This window comes from Stegodyphus dumicola, chromosome 6, assembly GCF_044657685.1.
Source record: "Stegodyphus dumicola isolate Sdum_Otavi_A_Nest chromosome 6, ASM4465768v1".
NCBI lineage: Eukaryota > Metazoa > Arthropoda > Arachnida > Araneae > Eresidae > Stegodyphus > Stegodyphus dumicola.
This window is the reverse complement of record NC_140773.1, coordinates 1,576,209-1,597,937: the sequence shown is the minus strand read 5'-3', so window position 1 is coordinate 1,597,937 and position 21,729 is coordinate 1,576,209. Positions and strand designations below refer to the sequence as shown.

The 21,729-nt window shown below is 34.0% G+C and overlaps 1 protein-coding gene and 1 long non-coding RNA gene across 13 annotated transcripts in view; one reads left to right on the top strand and one right to left on the bottom strand.

Annotated features, from left to right (window-relative positions):
- The window catches only part of LOC146996642 (transcription factor unc-3-like), a 100,536-nt gene that overhangs the window by 15,331 nt on the left and 63,476 nt on the right, over positions 1–21,729 (top strand). For 10 of the 11 annotated variants that reach the window (XR_015041533.1, XR_015041536.1, XR_015041535.1 and 7 more), the window contains exon 2: positions 4,748–4,816. Coding sequence is in view for 5 of the 11 variants with exons in the window: in XM_085817983.1 (XP_085674109.1) it covers positions 4,748–4,816 (69 nt within the window). In the remaining 6 variants the exon portion in view is untranslated. Of the gene's footprint in view, positions 1–2,440; positions 2,466–4,747; positions 4,817–21,729 lie in introns of those variants that run through there. The other variant, XR_015041537.1, reaches the window with a different exon arrangement.
- The window catches only part of LOC118180730 (uncharacterized), a 49,338-nt gene that overhangs the window by 17,783 nt on the left and 9,826 nt on the right, over positions 1–21,729 (bottom strand). The window lies entirely within an intron of this gene.

Below are 21,729 nucleotides of genomic sequence, written 5' to 3'. Positions count from 1 at the left end.
GTCATTATATGTCTCATTGCCTTAAATGCCTATTGTATTTTAAAATGAAACACTTACTTTCTTTTGAAAACTTTTGTATCTCTCTACAGTAGCAAATAATATCAAGAACCCCTCCCCCCCCATTTAAATCTTTGGCAATGTACAATGAATACTTACAATGCTGAAGGACTTTTACACATGTAATCTTAATAATCGTAGGCTCTAAACAGTTAGCTGTTAATTCTTAGAAAATAACCATTTTAGAAAATCGTTCGAGCTTCTACATCTGCTAATGTTAAATAAAATATTGTTTATTAGAAATTCTTCAGATTATGGATTAGACGCATTTTTTATATCATCACTTACTTTCAAAAGTAAATTTTTACGTTTCAATTAAAAATTACAAATAAGTAATATTTATTCTAAATTTCATGGAAAAAGTGATTTAAAGTTTTACGTCGCCTGTTTTCAAAATTCATTACTGGGATTACTATTGAATCAAGAGTCAAAATTTTCATTACGAAAATTGTACAAATTTTTTTAACTTGGAAGTGTTTACAACTTTGTGATATTAAATTTAATAGCACGAGTGATTAAGTAAAAAATAGTGATTTGTAAGTCAGAAGTAAATTATTTAAGCTGTAATAGGAAGAAAAGCTTATTTTGAATGTTAGATATTCCAAATAAATCAAACGAAGTACGGCATGCAATATATTAAAATAAAACTCTTTACTTACGCTGTATTTAAGCACATGTATTGGTATATAAAGGGCTACTTGTGCTGTTTACATATGATTTTGAAATATGTAAATCTTGAAACCATCCGCCCATTAAGTTTAAAATCCTTTCCTATAAAAACAATACAATTCTTTTGTTATATTTTGAACTCACAGATAATACCATTTTTATTCATTAGGCTATCCTGTACGAAGGCCAAGACAAAAATCTTGAAATGTGCCACGTTTTACTCACGTACGAAGTTATGTGCAGTTAAGAAAATGCTCTGAATTTTTTTCTGATCTTAAAATCTAAAAAAATAAGAAAATAATAAGCTATAGCATAAAATACATTTAAAAAATTTTCCTTTATCCTTCTCAAGAAAACTTCCCTATTTCTTTATAAAGCGTTTTTAATGTTTCTCTGGTTTTCAAGATTGCCATAAAAAAGATGGAAGAGAGGGAAAGAACGGTAGCGTTACATAAGATCTCTGGCTCTATAAAGAGCTAAAAAATTATGACTCTTTGTTAAGTTCATTTTATCTGGCGGAATTTCTTTCACGAAATGAGGAGGGAAATTCTCCTAGCATTTCTTTTTACACTCGATTCTGTTTTAAGCATGCTGGCATTGTAATCTGATTAAATCAAAACCAGGAAAAAAAAAAAAAAAAAAAAAAAAAAAAAGAGGAAAGAAGATGAAGGGCAGAAAGGAAAAATAACAGATACTACAGATTAGAAAATGAACATATGAAAGAGATATCTCTAATTATCTTTCATTTGCAGAATCTGTTTTTAACAAAAAGATACTTTTTTATCGGCTTGCCTTAGGTAGTATACAGTAAAGATAGTTTCGACCGAACTACATTTTAATTGACTCGAGAACTAGATGTAATTAAAGAGCACGTTACTTATAAGGAATAGGATAAAAATACATTTCTAATAGAAGAAAAAGTATGATTTTTATGAAATCGATGGCGGTAACGCCACAAGTTGGCGACAACTTCTAGTTTACTTTTTTTGGTACTATTCGGTTTCGAGGGCCATAAAAAAATTGCAGCGAAAATGTATGCGCGAAAGCGCCAAATCTAGCATACACGCCCATTTACCAGCGTGCCAAATCTCGCGTACGAGCTGATTTCAGATTGCGTAAGTTTATATAGTTCTGTATTTCTTAAGACGCCATTGAAATACTAGTTTAATTTTTAATTCCTTTTTTGATATCCTATGGATCTAACAATTTAGGAATTACCTATGATGAAAAGTCTGCGATAGAACTTTGGGTAAAGTGCAGAATCACCCACTGCTTGACGCGTTTTTAAGAATTGCACATACTCGGTGTAAAGATCGTGACTTGTAAAGATCATGACTTGTGAAGATCGTGACTTAAAGAGAACGTGAAATATAAATAATAGGACAAGAACTTGCATTTTACGGTGTGGCAACAAGAAGAGGATTCGAAAGATTTTTATATATATATATTTGTTTAGAGAGTTGAATGTTTTTTTAATTTTTTGAATAGTTGTAAGAGTTTTAACTGAGTAGTTAAGAGTTTAAAATTTTGATAGTTTAGAGCTGCAGTATTTATTTATTTATTTTTTTTGGTTCTGTTTTAAAATTTAAATAAAAGTATTTTGTTTATTCTGAAAAATTAGCTTTATTCTTCCTACAAGATTCAATATTCAGTATATTGAAATAAGGAAAGGATTTTTACTGGCGCAGTCGACAGGATCGGAGTTTCCCCGCATATAATTACGAACCAAAATAACTCAGGTGAGAGCTCAATTTACCTTGGAAACGTAAAATAGTTAATTAAGATTATGAAAAGTTAATTATTGTTTCCGTCATGGAATCTTAGTTTATTTACTTGTCAAAGTAATGAATACGCCAGTGTTCAAATGTAATTTTCAAAGTAATGAATACGCCAGTGTTCAAATGTATCTACTTTTCTTAGCAAGAAGTAATTGCGAGCAAATTAATAGACATTTTAAAAGAAATTTATCTTAAGTGTCTTAGTGAATAAAAAATGCTTTTGGAAAATATACTCGGTAGAATTAAGACATTATGATAAATAAGCATTTTCGCTTGTAATTTTTTTTAAATATGAATTCTTTTATCAAAAATAAAAGTTTTCAAGGAGCTTTTTAAGGTGTTTGTTTTCTTGCAAGTATAGCTAGCAGTAAAATTTCAGATATTCATGTGTATATCATCATATTATAATTATTAATGTTCACAGTATTTTTCCGCACTCGATATGTTTTTTTTTTTTTTTTTTTTTTTTTTTTTCCACTCCGTAAGCACAAATATTTCAAAAATTATCGAATTGATGATTTAAATAAATTTTAATAACTTATCTAAAACTGTCTGTGTTTAGAAACACTGCAGAAGCAGTGGTAAAGATTATTTCATGCAGAAAACTTCTTGATAATGATCTTAATCCTAAATCAGTATACTGCTAATGATTTATATTAATATCATTGATAACAATATAGTCCAGACTCTGATGTCTTTCTCAAACTGCCTTCTTTAAAAATAAAATTTCAAATAAATAAAAAACTTATTATTAATATACATTGAATTGACTCCAGCCTAGAATTAATAATTCTATAACTTATTTAATTTCAATAGTATAGTCTAGTTACTCGCGTATGATTAATTACGGTGCGATCGCAATCTAGGTAAACTATACTTATCATTTACACTATTGCGCTTCTTAATGACCTGATGGATATTGATTTTTCCGGATAATTGCGTTTTCTTAATATGCTACTTCTAGTCCAACTGATTCCATTTGAGTTTTCTTGCTGTTTTATAAGCAATATGAAAACTTCTTATAAATAATGACTAGATAACCACTCCTTTGTTTTAGACTGGTTATGTACCTAATTCAAATCAATGTATCGGAATTTTAGTAATTTGTTTTCAAATTGTGCTGTTTACAGACAGAAAATAAGGTGGAATTTTCTCTGGAAAAAATTTAATGAGTAGATACATTATGTTTTTCATCAGCGTCCTGTTAACAGTGAGAGAAAGATTGAGTTCATAAGGCTAATTAGAAAGAAACTGTAAAAAGAAAAAAATGAACCCAAGCAGGATTTAGCAAGGAAGACAGGAATAATTCTACTTTATGCATATACAAAACTTCATTCTACTCTTAAGCCAAAACTGCAGACGATACTATATGATATAAATTTTATTTTATGGAACTCTTTTTCTTCGAATTTCTCAATTAAGCCTGGTGTTCAGAAGCAAAAAAAAAAAAAAAAAAAAAAAAAAAAAAAAAATTAATATTTAAAAAAAATATTGTTATTATTTAATAGTAATTTTAAAACTCAGTTTTAAATCAAACGTTTAGTAAATATTTACGTAAATGAGGCAGAAAGAAGAAAATGTTATTAGAGTGTATCTCGTCATATTTCCTCATATTAGAAATTTTTTAGATATTTAATATGCTACGAAATATATAGATTAATAATTAATATAGATACGAAATGCATATCAATAAGAAATTTTTATCTAATTAACTTTAAAAAAATTAAGTTTACTTGAATCATAGTTTTTTTTTTTTTTTTTTTTTTTTACCCTTTTTAAGTATTCTGTGACTTTTATTCTGTACCAATTTTAAACTGCAGGCTTAACAGCTACACTCTTAATGATATAACAAAAAAATTTCTTCTGCGTGTGGTGCATTTTTTGGCTTCTGAAGATTATAAAAAAATAAGTAAATAACAAATAATTTTTTTTTGTAGATTTTGAGACAATGAGATGGAAGTAATGTTTATAATAAAAGCTGCTCGACATCTACGAATTAAAATGAAGACTACTATTAAGTCTATTAATATAATCCAACTAATAATTTCGGGTGCCTTATAAATGTTTTCTGGAAATTATTGACACAGTCAGGCATAATTTAATTTGTCACTATGAATTATATTACAGAATACTGCATTTTTTCAATAATAGTACCTTTTATTTTTATTCGGTGTCTGGAATTAAAATATATGCTTCGATTTAATTTTAAAATGTAACTAAAGATTTCTTTTACCTGCTTTTAGTCGGTGCTGTGACAAGAAGAGCTGTGGAAACAGAAATGAAACACCCTCCGATCCCGTGATAATTGACAGGTAGGATATGTGTTTCTTGGTGTATACTTTTCCATTCGTTGCATATATATATATATATATATATATATATGCAACGAATGGAAAAGTATATATATATATATATATATATATATATGCATTAGTTTTGTTATATATGTATATTAGTTTTGTAATACAATAGGTTATGGAGCAATAATGGTAAAATAAACTATTCTATTAATAACCATTTAAGCTATTATTATTATATAAATTTTCCAATAACTTGCAGTTTTATATTTCTTATTCAAAATAATAATAATAATAATAATAATAATAAGCTATTTTTTAAAGTCCTTAGTTTCTTTTAAATTGCTTAATATTAAATAAACAATCAAATAAGATCACTAATCGCTGCCACATCCAGCTCGTTTTCGATATTCATTCGCCTGATCTCTAAATTTAGTACAAATGTTTGCGCAGCAGATGGCTCTACAACTAGATCCAGTTACCCTGCCCTTACAGTACACCTCTGCCCGCCTTATATTCATCTTATATTCACGACAACAACAGTAGGAGGAAAATATGTCCGAATTTGCTTGAGTTTTAGTATTCTGAGTAATGCAGCTTTTAAAAGAGCGCAAGAACGGTTGATTATGTTGCCAAGAGCCAGTGGAGTAATTCATGACACAATTATTAAATAGTGTGTAACTTTTTATAGCTAATTAAGAAATACAGATATGAAAATTAATTTTAATAGCTCTAAATGATTTTGATTGAAGGTCGTAATCATTTATCGCAGAAATATAATCTTCTAGAATAATTTCCCACTCTGTTTGGGTAACCGACTGAGAAGATTTCTACGTCATTCACGTTTCATCTTCGAGACTTTTTTGTATAAATGACATTAGGATTTATATCCTCCAACAAAGGGAAGAGGAGACGCTAGTCAGTTGTCTAATTTTCAGAAGATTATTAAATTTTCTATCAGTTACAGATATGTTTCTTAAAGATAGGGTGCCATCTGAACCATGTAACCCTCTGCGTCATACTAAAAGACTACATGAACTAGAAACATTTTGGGATATCTTTTATAACAGCCAGAGGATTCTTTGTGGTGGAACAGAACATAAATAATTTTGGTTGTTAAATTTTTTTATTTAATGTTGACTCATTTCTTACTATCAAAACGATACTAAACCAGCAATATCTTAATTTTTCAAAGCACATAAAATAGTTTAATGGCTATTCACTTGTTTTTAAATATGGAAAAGTATTATAGTAACACATAAGGACATCTTCACAGCATCTATATATTACATTGGCGAAATACATTTAAACAATGAAAATGACAGTACGAATGTTATAAATTTGCGAAGAAAACTTTAAATATTTCTGCAAGCAAAAGGTCATACAGCACATTATTTTAGATTTGATTATGAAGTTGTTTTGTTATTTTTCTAATAGTCTACTTTTTTCTATTCTTTATTTATCATTTTTCAGTTTTCCATATTTAACTATATATATACTTTCTTTATTTATCATTTTTCAGTTTTCCATATTTAACTAGTCAAGGTATGTTTCGTAAAACATACGTAAAATGCTGCAATATAAATTACATAAATTTTAGCGTGAAAAATCAGCTATCGGAAACAATTTTCCCCCCTATGTTGGAAATTATTTTAGAAGCTTATAATCAGACTAAAAGATATTTAAACAATTCAGAAAGGTTTTCAACCTATAATACAACCTAAAATATATTGTATATATATTGGCTTTCAGATTATCAAGATATGCATTGAAGCACACCTGAACTTGCTCTCACTTGCCACTAAATGCTTAGAATTAATTGAGAATGTATTAACAGGGATTCAAGTTTGCCGTCTCTCAAACTTGTAGTCAAAAGACTATTTGTAATCTCATAATGTAATTGATTTCTTTCTGCAAATGGAGTAATATTATATTAAAAATTACGTCATTTCAAAAAAGTGGTATTTTGCTTGAATTCAGCTATGTTCTACTATAGAATGGCTTAGGTATTTCTCAGGTTTTGAGAAAAATTTTAACTGCAGCCGGAGTTTTCTATAAGACAGTCTTCAATATTTCTTTACTATGATTAGAGATTGCAATATCAGCAGGGAAGTCCATTATTCACTTGATATTTCTTTTAGCATTAATAAGACTAATACTGATATTAGTTACAAAATACACATTGTTCATTGGGACCTTAGTTTCATTCGGAAAAATAAAGGTCCATGCCCCTGCAAAACACGCACAAGAAACATCCGAGGCTGAACCATAAGCCCAGCATCTAGTTAACGTAAGCTGAAAAAAAAAAATGGATTTATATTAAAAATTTTTAGTATACGAGACATAAAGTTCGGCCAGTCGGAGACATGAAAACATATCACATTTCTGATTTCTGTTCACATTTGTTTTTAGAAGTAGAGGATAATAAGATTTCCAGTTCCAAATCTATATAAAACTGTAAAATTGATGGGAAGATTTCAGGTTAAATTTCAGTTACGAAGTTACTGCAAAGTTTGACATTTAATCAATAATTACCTTGTAGTATTTAATAATTTTAGCGCACGATTAAGTTTCTGTAGTAAACTTCTTTAGTGATAAGTTTTTAATTTAAAAATATATTTTTCATTAAATGTTGAATGCAAAATGCACTCCGTTGCTTTAAATGAACTTATATGCTATTAAAGAATATTTATTTTTTTTGTTACACTCTTATCAAATTTTACTCTCATAATTTACTCTTTTTCCATTTCTTATATTTCGTTAATTTTTTTGCCATATATTCATTTCGATTTAACATATTTTATTTCTTATCTGTCTAAGATAAATTTTATTTTATCTAATATATTATAATATAAATAATAAGATAAAGAATATATATAAAGAATTAGAATAGTTAATATTTATTATAAAACCATATAACCTATTTATCTGTATAGAGATTTATTTATATAATTTTATTATTTATATATGTAAAATGAAACATAGTTCTGTTACACACGCAGACTATAACAGCGTTCCGTAGAGTTACGCCATTTTTAATTTTAGAAATTAACTCTATTTGATACGGAAATATTCGTACATTTAGAGCATAGCATTGAGATAAATATCTATATTGAGGTAATATATTTTCCTTTGTGAATTAGGCGTAACAACAAACGTTTAGCTAAAAAACACTCTTGTTTTCCTCATTCAAAAAACATATTGCTACGGTAAAATAAATTTTGAGAAAAATAAAACATTTTAGAAGATAATTCAGAACTGCAAAGCAAATATGCTATTTGCGAAGGAAACTAAATTTTCAACCAAAAATTCTACGAAATATACGAATAAAACTAACTTTGGTACTTTTCCGTTTTGCCGGCGCAAGCGATAAAGTCGCCAATAATGGTACAACCCATGCCAAACGAAATATTCTCGCTGGTAACCTTTTACGCCTCAATTTCAAAACAAGTCGCAGCTTTTTCTTATCAGATTGATTGTTTCTTTCAATACTGGCATATAATTACATAGAATTTTTATCAGATAGTTCAGTTTTATGTCTAAGGCCATTTTCGGTAATAAAGTTAATTAGGATGCAATCACAGTGCTTACCCGAAGCCGAAAATATAGAAAAGGTAAAGTCAAGGGTTAAATTCATCAATTCTAACGAGAATGCATTAGCGAAGTAAAGCACTGCAGTTTTACATAATTTCTGAGTAAGCTATTCGCACGAATTGAAATATTTCTTGCATTTAAACTTGTGTTCCAAATTAAGATTTAACTTGAAATTAATGTAGATAATTACTGAGAGCATTAGATTTTTGTAGAGTAGTTTACGTGAGATGAGATCGCTTGGGGTCACGTGATATAAACCGGCGAATCAGAATGTTGAACCGTGAAAGCATAGTAAATTCTTAAATTAATGTGTTTTTACAAATTTATTGTCTTTATTTATTGGCTTTTTATAAAATTTTAAGCGATATTAAAATGTTTATGCCTTCTTTTTTAAAAAGAATTCTTAGAACTAACATTTTTTAAATATTTTTTACGTGTATACTGTATGTTGTCGCCAATAAAGTCTGCTTGTCGAGATTTGCGCCGGCGAAACGGAAAAGTACCCTAACTTTCTATAATAGTTCATCTCATATATTTTGTATCATCATCTAATTTGTATAAATAATATGCATATTTCTAAAAGAAGTTTAAAAAAACTGATTCTATACTGTACAAATATTTAAAAAAAAATCATTAAAATGTATTCGCCACTGTCAGTTAACCCAGAGTCTTCAACAGGCGCGAAAATCAGAGTAACTGCATATATTTAGTCTTGTCTTTGAAGTATATTGTCGTTCTTTGGTGGATTTTACCGGAGTTCTTTAAACACTAGATTTTCCTCTTAATTACAAATGAAATGTAACTACTTTGCTGCTGATTCAATAACACGTTTTGCACGGTTATTTTCTTAATTTTCAAAAGGGCCAACCAGCGGCGGAGCGGCAAAATCGTTGATCACTAGCGAGCCCACCATTGGCAGTGTGGTAAAGTCGCTGAACACTGGTAGTTCGAATCCCGCGAACGGGCTAGCTGCATGGAGTTTTCGTGGTTTTTCCCATGTGTAACATGTGTTTCCCTTGGAAAGTTCTCCACGAAGGCATCCCTCCCCTTAGGCAGATAGCCCTCGAGGCTTTGCCATAATCACACACAATACAATACAATACAATACAATACGTTGATCACTAGTAGTTGGATCTGGGGTTTGAATCCCGGCGAACGGGCTGGTTGCATGGGCGTTTTCGTGATTTTCCGTATGTGTAACGTGTTGTGCGAGCAAGTTTTCCTTAGAAAGCCCTCCGCGAAGGCATACCTTTCCTTAGTCAGATTGTTCTCTAGTGCTTTCCCATAAATAAACCAAACTAAACTTCACTTTAAAAAACTTCTTAAAATTGTAGCTTTTTGATGCTTTTTCACTTTTCACTTTTTCTGACATTTTTATTTATTTTTATTTATTTGTCTTTTTAGAGCTCAAATGATTCTTCCGACAATCTTTTTTTTCAATTTTAATGAATTAGCTATTTTTTCGTACACATTTTCTGTACAATTCCGCCCCGCCCCATTTTAAAGAATATTATAAAAGAATAATTGCACCGAATTCCGCTTAGTGTGATATGTATTCCTTGTATTTCATGTATTGATTTAATTTTTTAATATATTTACAGTAGGTTTCACATTAATGATTAGGAAGAAACATAAAATGACTTGTCATTTAAGACAAAGTAAGTCAAGACAAGTCATTTAAAACAAGTTTGGTCAACACTTGAGTTAGTTCTAAGAAAAGAGCATTTTTATTTGATTTATACGATTTGTAGTTTATTACTCAAAGTACAGAAAACAATCTAGATCCCGGATGGAGCTGTACTGAACTGTTCTGTTTAAGAAATTGTACAATAGAACTTCTGTTTTTCAAATTTAAATAAGTCGAATGGAATGATGAAGTGTATATTCGAAATTGTTATTGCCTTTTCTCATTAGCTTGTAGAGACATTGGGTATATTTTTGGAAGCCGGAGAGATGAAAAATTAGCAACGCTTTCCCCGGAAATCGAACCGCGGACCTCTGGAATACCGGCCCAGCGTGCAGAACCACTATATTACGAAGGCAGGAGAAATACCTTATATACTCCCCCTTTTAAAGGGCGACTGGGATTTTTAGGGGACTCATTCGCCAAATCCTGGGTGTGGAGAATCCTCATCCAAAATCCTTTTAGTTAGGGTGCTACTGTAGAGACATTAGGTATATTTTTGAAGCAGGAGGGATGAAAAATATGCAATCGTGTTCGCTGGGAATCGAACCACGAACCTCTGAAATACCGGCTCAGTGTGCTGACCACTACACCACGAAGGCACGCTAGGAAGGCGGGAGAACAAGGTCGTAGCTAGAATTTCTAGCGCCCGGGAACAAATAAAGAATCTGCGCCCCTTTCTGTGTGACAGAAACGGAAAATATTTCATTAAAAAATTTCGTAGCATGACTTTGGTGCCCCTTGGATGCTGCGCTCGGGGACAGATGTCCCCCCTTACCCCACCCTAGTTACGCCACTGCGGGAGAAATACCTTATAAGCTGAGCTTTCGATTAATTGAATGTCCCTTTATCTCCCTTCAGCTTCTGCTCGTGGAGGTTCCACTGCATTCCATTGCGCAAAGAGAAAAACCATAAAGAAACATCCACACAACCAGACAATTCTGTTGGAAATCAACCCCGTAACAAAACTACAAGTATTCTGTAATCTTATCCTCTGAGCCACTTTAGATAAATTCATTGAGTGTTACATCGCCATAGGACGATGCATACTCCAAGTATTACCATACTTGTAACATACCCGATAAAAATAGCACTGGATCTGTAGACGCTGCTCGTCCGCTAGGAAACGATAATGGGTCGCGTGCCAGGAAGCCTTTATCAGACAGCGTCCTCGCTTGTTACATCAAAGACCCTCTAAAATTCGAATCCCCCGATTTGAGAGTCCCGCTTTAGCTCGACTGAACTGTCATCTCTCGTAGCTTTCTGAACCTCGGTGGTTTCCTTTAGCTGGCTGTCACAGAGACTCAATTGATAACTGGAGTCATTACTTATATTGAAATTAAATTATTGATTTAAAAGCAGAAATTAATTGAACTCCAGGGAGAAATTATTACCATTTCAGGCATTCCAAATTTTGTTGTAATTTCACTTTTCTTAAATATTTCATAAATTAGAGTAAAAAAATTGATACAACAGTGGGAGAAACATTTCGTATGATTTTTTTACCTGTCATTTCGCAAAGCTGTTCGCTGCAGTAACGCTTATGTAATTGCAATTAATATACTCACATCTAATCAGCAAAATTTACTGTACCGCATCTTCTGATTGTAACACTTTTAGAGCGGCTGCATTTTTAAAAAACCGCTGCGTGTTGACCTATTCACATACGTATACAGAAGAAATTTAGTAAATTTAAAGCGTGTTTGCTTTTCAGAATTTATTAATGACAAGCGTATGAACATATTTATGTTATCAGTTTATATCCTTCATGTCAGTGCTATATAGTATCTTTCATACCATAGCTTGAATATACAAGTAATACGGTTTCACTAGACGACCATCCAGAAGTCAATGCATTTAATTCGGCTAAGTGTACTTTCTAAAGTAAATGAATTAAGAAAAAAAAAAAAAAAAAAAAATTGGAGCTAAAAAAAAAATTGAATCAGAGAAAGGCTTGAGCTTTCCTGAAATTTTCTTTGAAATTCTTACATAGTTTGCAGAGATCATTTTATGTTTAAAGTTGTTTTCAATTCGAATTTTCGGATTTTTAAGAGACAGCTTTAGTCTTAATTTTACCTCTTGCCGTTTGAAATATTCTCTCAAAACAGGGAAATATTGTGGGAGGTAGCCCAGATTCAACAGAAGAATTTTTCTTCTGTTAACCTTGTTCAAAAGGAGGAATGGAAAGCTTAAGAAATCAGACTTCACTGAACTGTCAATCTTTCGTGTTATATAAATCTAAACATTAAAGAAACGAAGACTGGGGAGAAATTAGGCGTACCATGCTTTAATACAGCCCAATACCCAGAGGTTTATATAAAAACGATAAGGAATTTTTAAATACCCTTGAAAACATCATATTCGTTGAAATACATATAAAATACAAAACTATTTTGTGGCCTAATAATTGATTTGTTAGCAGTAAAAATAAATCAGTTTACCTTTAAATGTACGGGCCCACCAGCGGCCGAGCGGTAAAGACGCTGAACACTGGTAGTTCGGTCTGAGGTTCGAATCCCGCGAACGGGCTGGCTGCATGGGCGTTTTCGTGGTTTTCCACATGTGTAACGTGTATACGAGCCAGTTTCCCTTAGAAAGTCCTCCACGAAAGGCATCCCTCCCTTTAGGCAGATAGCCCTCGTGTGCTTTGCCATAATTAAATACACCACACCACCTTTGAATGTACGAAAATAAACTCAATTTTTTTCTGTTAAATGAAACGTTTCAAATATTTAAAAATAACTTCCTTGTTCCTTCCTTGTTTGTAGCGTTAAATGAACACAATATAGATGATTTCCGTAGGCTCATTTTTTCCTTTCTTTAAATTCTCTTTATCCATGAATTCTGTTTTGTAACTTTTAATAGATAGAATATCATATGAATGAATTGAATGGTCGTGCATGGACCCTCTCCACTTCTTTATAGAGCATGCGTGATGTCCTCCCTAGAGCAGTTGGAACTTCGATGAATTGCACATGGATTGTCTCTTGTAATGGATTTTGTTTGAAGATAATAACGAGTCACATTTTCAACATCTCAACGTATAATGTTTCTTTTCAACGAGTTGTTTCTTCCTTTATATTAAGATCCCCACCTTCTTACTCTATTATTAGTTCATATAAACACGTGAAACGAGTATTTTAGCTACTTTTGGCGTCATGTTTCCAACATTTTTCTGATACTTTGTGCGCCCTATAGCTCCTAAACGCTTGTCCCTCTGCCCTAAGATTTCCCAGTTCTTCTACTTGTGACATGAGCTTTCAGAAAAGTATATGGAGTTCCTTGAAACCGGTATCAAAGGTAGGTAGGTCACGGAGGACTGGAACGCCTGGTGTCTAACAGAGGTAAACAGGCATATGTTCCACTTCCTAGTCTAACTACAGCAAAAGCTCCCTGGAGCCGCACGAGGCAGCACCAGGAGATTATTGAGGTTGTCAAAGGGAAGTACATGGCCTTACAAGGGCATTAGTAGGATTATATTACAGATTGAAGAGGCAAGCTGTGGTGTTACAGATAGTAGGAAGTTAAACTGAAAATACTTTACAATAAGACGTACACATAAAAAGACCTAAAAACACATAGGCAAACAATACACAAAACAGAATGCGTAAAATGCATAAACAGAGAGCACATAAAACAGGTACATACACATAGTCACTTAAGGCACAAAAAGACAAATGGAGTACATGAAGTCACACGAGAGCTGGAGCACAAGGTTAGTGTAGGACTGTTGATTTTTCCGATAATAACCCTATGTGCTATATCTGACTTCGAATCTAAAATTTTCTGAAAAACACAAAAACCTTGTCTAAAACTTAAAGGTTTATTTAACTGGAACTTCAACACTGATGAAAACTTAACATCACAAACAAAAACTTAACATCCTGGGTGGAAAACTTCAAAGTGCTTTAAAGTAACAGCTATGCCGGCACGGTGAAGAACACTTTCCCTTAAAAGACAGAATCCATCTAGCCCTTTCGGCGTATATCTCCATTCCGCTGAATTCAGACATCCGCTCCTACGTGTTTTGGACTTAAACGGCCAGGCTGGAACTGGAATAGGACTGGATCAGGACCGGAACAGGACTGGAACAAGACGGGAACCGGAACAGGACTGGATCCGCAACAAGACGGGAACCGGAACAGGGCGGAAACCGGAATATCTCATCCCCTGGCTTCCGCCCCGGGCAGGTCTATTCTGGCTCGAACTAAAAGGAACTGCGGTGCCACTAAGGAAAGCACCTCCTTTTATTGCCGGCGGTTGCCGTTACTACAGGCGACTTATGCAAATATTTAACATCCTTCCACCTAAGGAAAAAAAAAAAAAAAAAGAAAAAAAAAAAAAAAAGAAAAAAAAAAGTGAACTTTCACATCAAAGTAAAACAATGCAAAAGAGCCTTAATATGCCAATCTGTCCGGCGGAGTTACAGTTCTACCAGATCGTGTTACAGGCCTGACAGATTTATCATCTATGTTGAGTTTAAGTTCAGACAAAGAATCTTGTTTTTCATTCTGCAGCTTCACGGGTACATCATTTTGCGCTACCTCTAAAGGATACAGAGTTCGAACTGCTCTAAGCAAAATTCCATTTCGGGTCTTTACTCTTGCAAGCCGATCCATTCCATCAGGTCCTGGAAGTAGTTCTATGACACGACCAAGTTGCCAAAAAAGTCTTTTGTCACGACTACCGATCAAAACAATATCATCTAATTTAATAGTAACTTTCCTTTAAGCTCTTTTATGCGAAACCTTGAGAATTCCCAAATATTCTTTACGAAATCTATTTTTAAATGCTTCTCGTACAGTTTGAATATACTGAAATCTTCTTTGTAAATTACTTGATTTAATACCGTATTTTATATCCCGCAAACTACTAGTTCTAATTTCTTTTAAAAAGTCGGCAGGAGTTAAAGCTTTAAATTCAGGATCGGAAGGAATTACTGTCAACGGTCGGTCATTAAGAATCGCTTCACAGTCACACAGTATCGTGTACATTTCTTCATAATTTAAACAAGCATGTTTAAGAACTTTTTTAAGGACTTGCTTCATCATTCCGATCAGACGTTCCCACCAACCACCCCACCATGGAGCACTTGGGGGAATAAATTTCCATGTTATCCGCTCATTGGCTGCCTGCCGATTAATTTGTTCAAAATCTATTAATTTAAATGCATTTGAAGCTCCTACAAAATTAGTTCCATTATCACTGTACACAGTTGTGGGTTTACCTCTTCGTGACACGAACCGATGAAAAGCCTGAAGAAACACTTCTGTAGATAGAGAAGTCAGCAACTCCAAATGGACCGCTCTATAAACGGCGCATGTAAAAACACAAATCCATGCCTTTTCTTTGTTTCTCAACAATAAAGGACCACAAAGGTCTATACCCGTTACTTGAAATACTGCTGAATCATTTACTCGCTCTATTGGCGGTGGGGCTGATATGTGGTCAACAGGTGCAGCAGAATATCTCTTGCAAGTAATGCATTTACTCAAAACAGAACGCACCGTTCTTCTGCCAGATAACAACCAAAACCTTTCCCTTAAGGTATTCAGTATATATTGTACACCTGCATGTCCTTTCTTTTTATGTTCTTCCATAATTAAATTCCTAACTAATGGATGTTCTCCTGGTAATATTATAGGTGTTCTAAACTCTAACGTGTCATCTCTTCGAAACGCACCAGTTTTAATTCTTAGAATTCCCGCATCGTAAAATGGACTAAGAGTTCGTAAGCGTGCGTCTTCTATATCCTGAAACGATTCCGATTGAATCAAGCGAATAACAACCTTTTCTGCAAAATCAATTTCATCAACAGTGAGTTCACCTTTCCTTTTTTTCTTATTTCTGCAATTAAAGAAAAATCGTTGAATCCAACCAACAACTCTAACTGTTTTTCGATAGCTAGAAAATCGCTCACTCAAACTAAACCTTTCAGTAGACACTAGAGATGAAACCACTGCCTTTTTTTTCTCGCTGGCTATTTCCGCTTCATCAGTTATAAATTCGGCACTCGGCCAATTTTCTTGCGATTTTAAAAGCCAGCTCGGACCCTCCCACCATTTTGACCGGGAGAGTTGGCGAACTGAACACCCTCTACTTGGAAGATCTGCAGGGTTAAGGTGACGAGGTATATGCCTCCAATCCTCCACACGTGTCAAAAGCCTTATTTCCTGTACTCTATTTCCTACAAATGTCCCCCATTGTTCTTCCCTTTTTATCCATGCAAGGACAGTAGTTGAATCTGTCCAGAAAAATATACTTCTGGCCTCAAAGTCTTTTAGAGCGTCTGCAGCAAGACGAGATGCAATAGTTGCTGCTAACAATTCTAATCTTACAATGGTAGTTTCCTTTTTACCACAAGGGGAAACTCTAGACCTAGGCTGAAGCAACTGTACTTTAACTGATTCAGGTTCTTCTACACGAATAAAAACTACTGCCGCATACGCTGCTTGACTGGCGTCACAAAAAACATGGATTGAACACTGTTTTGGCTGATATCGTATCCACCTTGGAATTTTAATGTTTTTCAAAAGAAAAATGTCCTTTACCCATTTCAAAAATTTACTTTTAATTTCGGTGTTAACTTCTTCGTCCCATTTTACTTTTGTTTCCCATGTACGCTGTAATAACATCTTAGGTAATATAAGGACTGGACATGTTATACCGATGGGATCAAATACTTTATGGGCTATTGCCAAAATACTTCTTTTCGTAACTTTCTCGAAACAAAGATTTTGTAAATTAGCAACATTTATTTGAAGAGTATCGCCTTGTCTTTCCCATAACAAACCTAATACATTCGCAATAGATTCTGTTTCTAAACTACAGTCGGTATATTCCCAACCCCGCAATTCAAATTTTCGTTCTGCCATAACATCTGAAGATACTTTCATGAAGCGCTGTAATTCATCTTCACTTCCAACACTTGTTACACAGTTATCAACATAGAAACTATTCATTAATTTAACAATAATGTTGGAAGAATATTTTTCATCTGCATCATTTTTCTCCAAAATTGAATTTAAGTGATATTGAATAACAGCTCCAAGTAAAAGTGGACTACTAGTTACACCAAATACGACTCGACAATGACGAAAATGCTTCAAGCCATCTTCACCCTTTATCCAAAGAAATCGGAGGAAGTTTCTGTCACTAGAATTCAGGCCAATTTGTAGAAAGGCTTTACGAATATCAGAAATCACCCCTATTTTTTCTTGGCGAAATCTATTTAAGATTGTAGGAATAAATGAAATAAGGTTTAATCCCTTTTCAAGACAATCGTTGAGACTCGGAGAACCCTTTACTTTAGACGAAGCGTCAAATACTGGCCGTAACTTCGTAGTACTATGTTCCTTAACAACATGTCTATGTGGCAAATAATGATGGGGTAAATCTAATTCATTTACGAGTACTTCCTCTATTATGCCCTCTTTGAGCCATTCTTGGAATATATTTTCATACTCTTGGCGAAGATTATCTATTTCAAGTTGCCTAATCGTACCGTGCAACCTTTTAAGCGATAACTCAAAATTATCCGACAGGGGAGGGTGCCCTTCCAACCAAGGCAAAGACACTACAAAGCGGTCATCTTCTATTTTTACAGTATCAAGAAAATGTTGCCTGGTAGCCTCATACAATTCCAATTTAGTCTTTTGTTCGGATGGGTCCGTAATACCAAGCGAGTCGAGGGCCCATAAATCAGAAATACAAGCCTCTTTATTCAACATTGATGTAACTAAGAATGTTGAACCTTCACTATTCAACTCCCCGGTTTTTCCCATAACCGTCCATCCTAACTTTGTTTCAATAGCTACAAGACCGTTTGAAATTTGTTTACGATTCCCCGTTAATAATCGTCCTGCAACATCGGCTCCTATTAAAATTTCTATGGGTCCTTCTAAACGATCTGTTAAACTTATTCCACAGTCAGCAAGCTCTTTAAGCCATATTCCTTGTCCAATAGAAGGTATACTATTACAAATAACAGGCTGACTTAACGCATCAAAATTACAACTGTACGAGCCAGACATATTAGATAAATGAATTTTGTAAACTTTATGTTCACACAAACTGGTCGTTGTACCGCCAAATAATGCGTGGCTAAGGTATTCCTTTACCGTATACCTGTAACCCATATCTTGAGCTGCGCTTTGTAGAATATATGACCTTTGAGAACCAGTATCAATTATAGCTCGAGCCGAACGAGATTTTTTTTTTATCTCCTTTAATTATTACTCTTATTGTTTGCAGCAAAACCTTAGGAGACCTTGAAGAAATGTTGGCGAGTGTTTCAGCCTGATTTGGAGGCTGTTCCGTTGCCTTGTCTCACTCATTTGTGAATGGCCCTTACATAGAAAAATATGATGCCTTTTGCCGCATGTAAAACAAACTGTTTTTAATCTACACCTCCTGACAGAATGTCCAGATTTCAGACACAGATAACAAGAGCGTGTCCTTTGGACCAAAACTTCTCTTTCTGACAACGATAAGTTACGCGCCTGAAAACATTCCGCAGAACCATGATTTATACTGGAACAAAATATGCAGCCTTTTCTAGCTTCATTAGAAGAAGTAAACAGTTCAGCTGCCGTAGGTTTTAAGCGAGGTTCTCTTATCTTTAAACCCGAATTCCCTTTCTTATTACCGTGAGCCAATCGATCGAAAACATTGAAAGATTTAGCTGCTAAAGAAATTCTTTCCTCACTTTCAACTTCACCGCGCAAGAAACATAAAAGGCGCTCAAGGTCAGATTCCCTTTCTCTTAACTCGGCGTTTTCGCCGGTTAAACTTTCTGATCCTTTACGCGAAAACCTAAGTCTCTCCCAGGTTTTTAAGACTTCATTCGGCAATGCTGATTCTACCAATGGATATAATATCGCGCAATATTTGCCTCTATTTATTCCCAATATCTCCAAGGCTCTTAGATTAGATTCGAGTTCATCATATAGTTCCCGCAAAGAATGTGTACCTTGTTTTTGAATAACAAGGGTTAGCAAATCACGAATATAAATCTCCGTTAGTAATTCTTTGTTACCAAAACGCGTCTGCAATGCTTCGATTGCGCTCTTGTAACTATCGCCAGTTGGCGGAAAGCTTTTAACTATTTCCTCTGCAGGAGAATTCTCCATAGCCTGTGCTAAATAAGCGAATTTATCATTATTATCTAATGTAGGATCTTTATCAATCTTTTGGAATTGCCCCCAAAATCCTAGCCATTTCTTCACGTTGCCGTCAAAGATAGGCAATTTAATCTTCGGATAATGTAACATTTTATTCTGAACAAAGGACGGATCAATTAAAGTTACATTCGGGGTTCCAAAAGTGAGATCTTTTACTTTACTTTCCAGAAGTCTCCACCTATCAAAATATAATTCAGATTCATCTATTTCCTTAATAAGTAAAGTCTCGTCTGTAATTTCTTTAAACATTAATTCTCGTATTTTCATTTCAGTATCAAACAAAATTTTAGCTTTCTCGGAAATAACTTTTATTTTAATTAATTTTTCTTCCTGATTATATTTAGTTTCTTCATTGTCAAATTCATTACAAGCTTTACTGAATAGTCTTCTATATTGAGTTCTTGCTAATTTTAAAGCTTCCATAATTCAAAAATAAAAAAGTCGCTTACCTTGCAGATAATATCCTGTCGCTTGATGCCAAATGTTGATTTTTCCGATAATAACCCTATGTGCTATATCTGACTTCGAATCTAAAATTTTCTGAAAAACACAAAAACCTTGTCTAAAACTTACTTATAAGGTTTATTTAACTGGAACTTCAACACTGATGAAAACTTAACATCACAAACAAAAACTTAACATCCTGGGTGGAAAACTTCAAAGTGCTTTAAAGTAACAGCTATGCCGGCACGGTGAAGAACACTTTCCCTTAAAAGACAGAATCCATCTAGCCCTTTCGGCGTATATCTCCATTCCGCTGAATTCAGACATCCGCTTCTACGTGTTTTGGACTTAAACGGCCAGGCTGGAACTGGAATAGGACTGGATCAGGACCGGAACAGGACTGGAACAAGACGGGAACCGGAACAGGGCGGAAACCGGAATCTCTCATCCCCTGGCTTCCGCCCCGGGCAGGTCTATTCTGGCTCGAACTAAAAGGAACTGCGGTGCCACTAAGGAAAGCACCTCCTTTTATTGCCGGCGGTTGCCGTTACTACAGGCGACTTATGCAAATATTTAACAGGACAGTTCTGTTGTACATAAATACAGGTACATCTTGAATGATGAATGATGAGTTCGTGAATACTCATGTGTGCAGAAGAGTGCAGTTAGATTGCTAAGGCGTTGATTATTGTAGCGTCGCTAAGAACATAGATAAAAAACACTAATAAAAAAGCACGACGATGTTGTAGCACTAATTATTGGGCAGTGCCCCAGCAATTAGTGCACCGTGAGGCACACAAGCGTTCACTAACACTGCATAAGAAGATGCTTGTTCACATGCTGTTGAAAGGATTACATATATATCATTAAGGAGGCATAATACATCTCATTAAGGAGAAGTCATGTATTTGCGAATTGTTAGTATTGCCATTTTAGATTGGTGGGAACGGGAGCTTAAACACACAGTTGTGGTGAAGCACAGATATTGCAAAATCCATTGGACTAGTGCTTCGAATCTCCTCCCCGTTTTAAAGGCCCACCAGCGGCCGAGCGGTAATGTCGCTGCACACTTGGAGTTCGGTCCGAGGTCCGAATCCCGCGAACGAGCTGGCTGCATGGGCGTATTCGTGGTTTTTCAAATATGTAACGAGCCAGTATCTCTTAGAAAGTGCTCCATTATGGCATCTCTCCCCTTAGCAATATAGCCAATGAGGCTTTGCCGTTATCACATAAAACAAACCAAATCTCCCCGTTTTAGGAAGAATCGTGCAGCCGAAGAAAAGTAAAATCAGCGAAAATTACTGGTTAGATCTGGGAACAAACCCCGTGGAACAGGTGGCTTTTTTTTCCGGTTTTCTCCACGTTTTACATTAGCACGAGCCATGTTCCTTAGAAAGCCTTCCTCAAAAGCATACTTCCTTTATGTTAAGGGGTGTTGGAACCCAAAAATCTTCAAAAAACGGTGACTGCGGATTTTTGTATTTTCAAATTCTCTACACTTTTATTTTTCTAAAAATACCATTCTTTAATCTCTATGAAAATTATAACTGTAGAAAATCGAGTTTTAATTTGTCATCGAATGCTTTGATAAACGAGGATTTTTACATAAAAACGCGTTTTTCTCCAAACGTGATTTTTTTTATACTCGATTTACCTTTTCTCAGGAACTACTGCTCACAGGTATCTAAAATTTTTATGGCTTATTCCTAATGTTTAATAAAATGAGCTTTTTGTGATAAACTAAGAAAAAAAAAAATTTAAAAATGTTTTGTGTGAGAAAAGTGCTAAATTTTACTATGCCTAACAAAATATTTTGTAAATTACTCTAAAATTCAAAATGTTTCAAAAGCTCATTTCAGTATAATAAGATTAGTATACTTTAATTACTCCAAAAATTTCAAGCCTGTATCTACAGCAGGTTTTGAGAAAAGGTACATCGAAAATGGCCAATTATTTAATATTGTCGGTATAAGGGTTGCTGATACCCTTTAATGAAATTGGCGTGCTCTAACATAAACGAAATA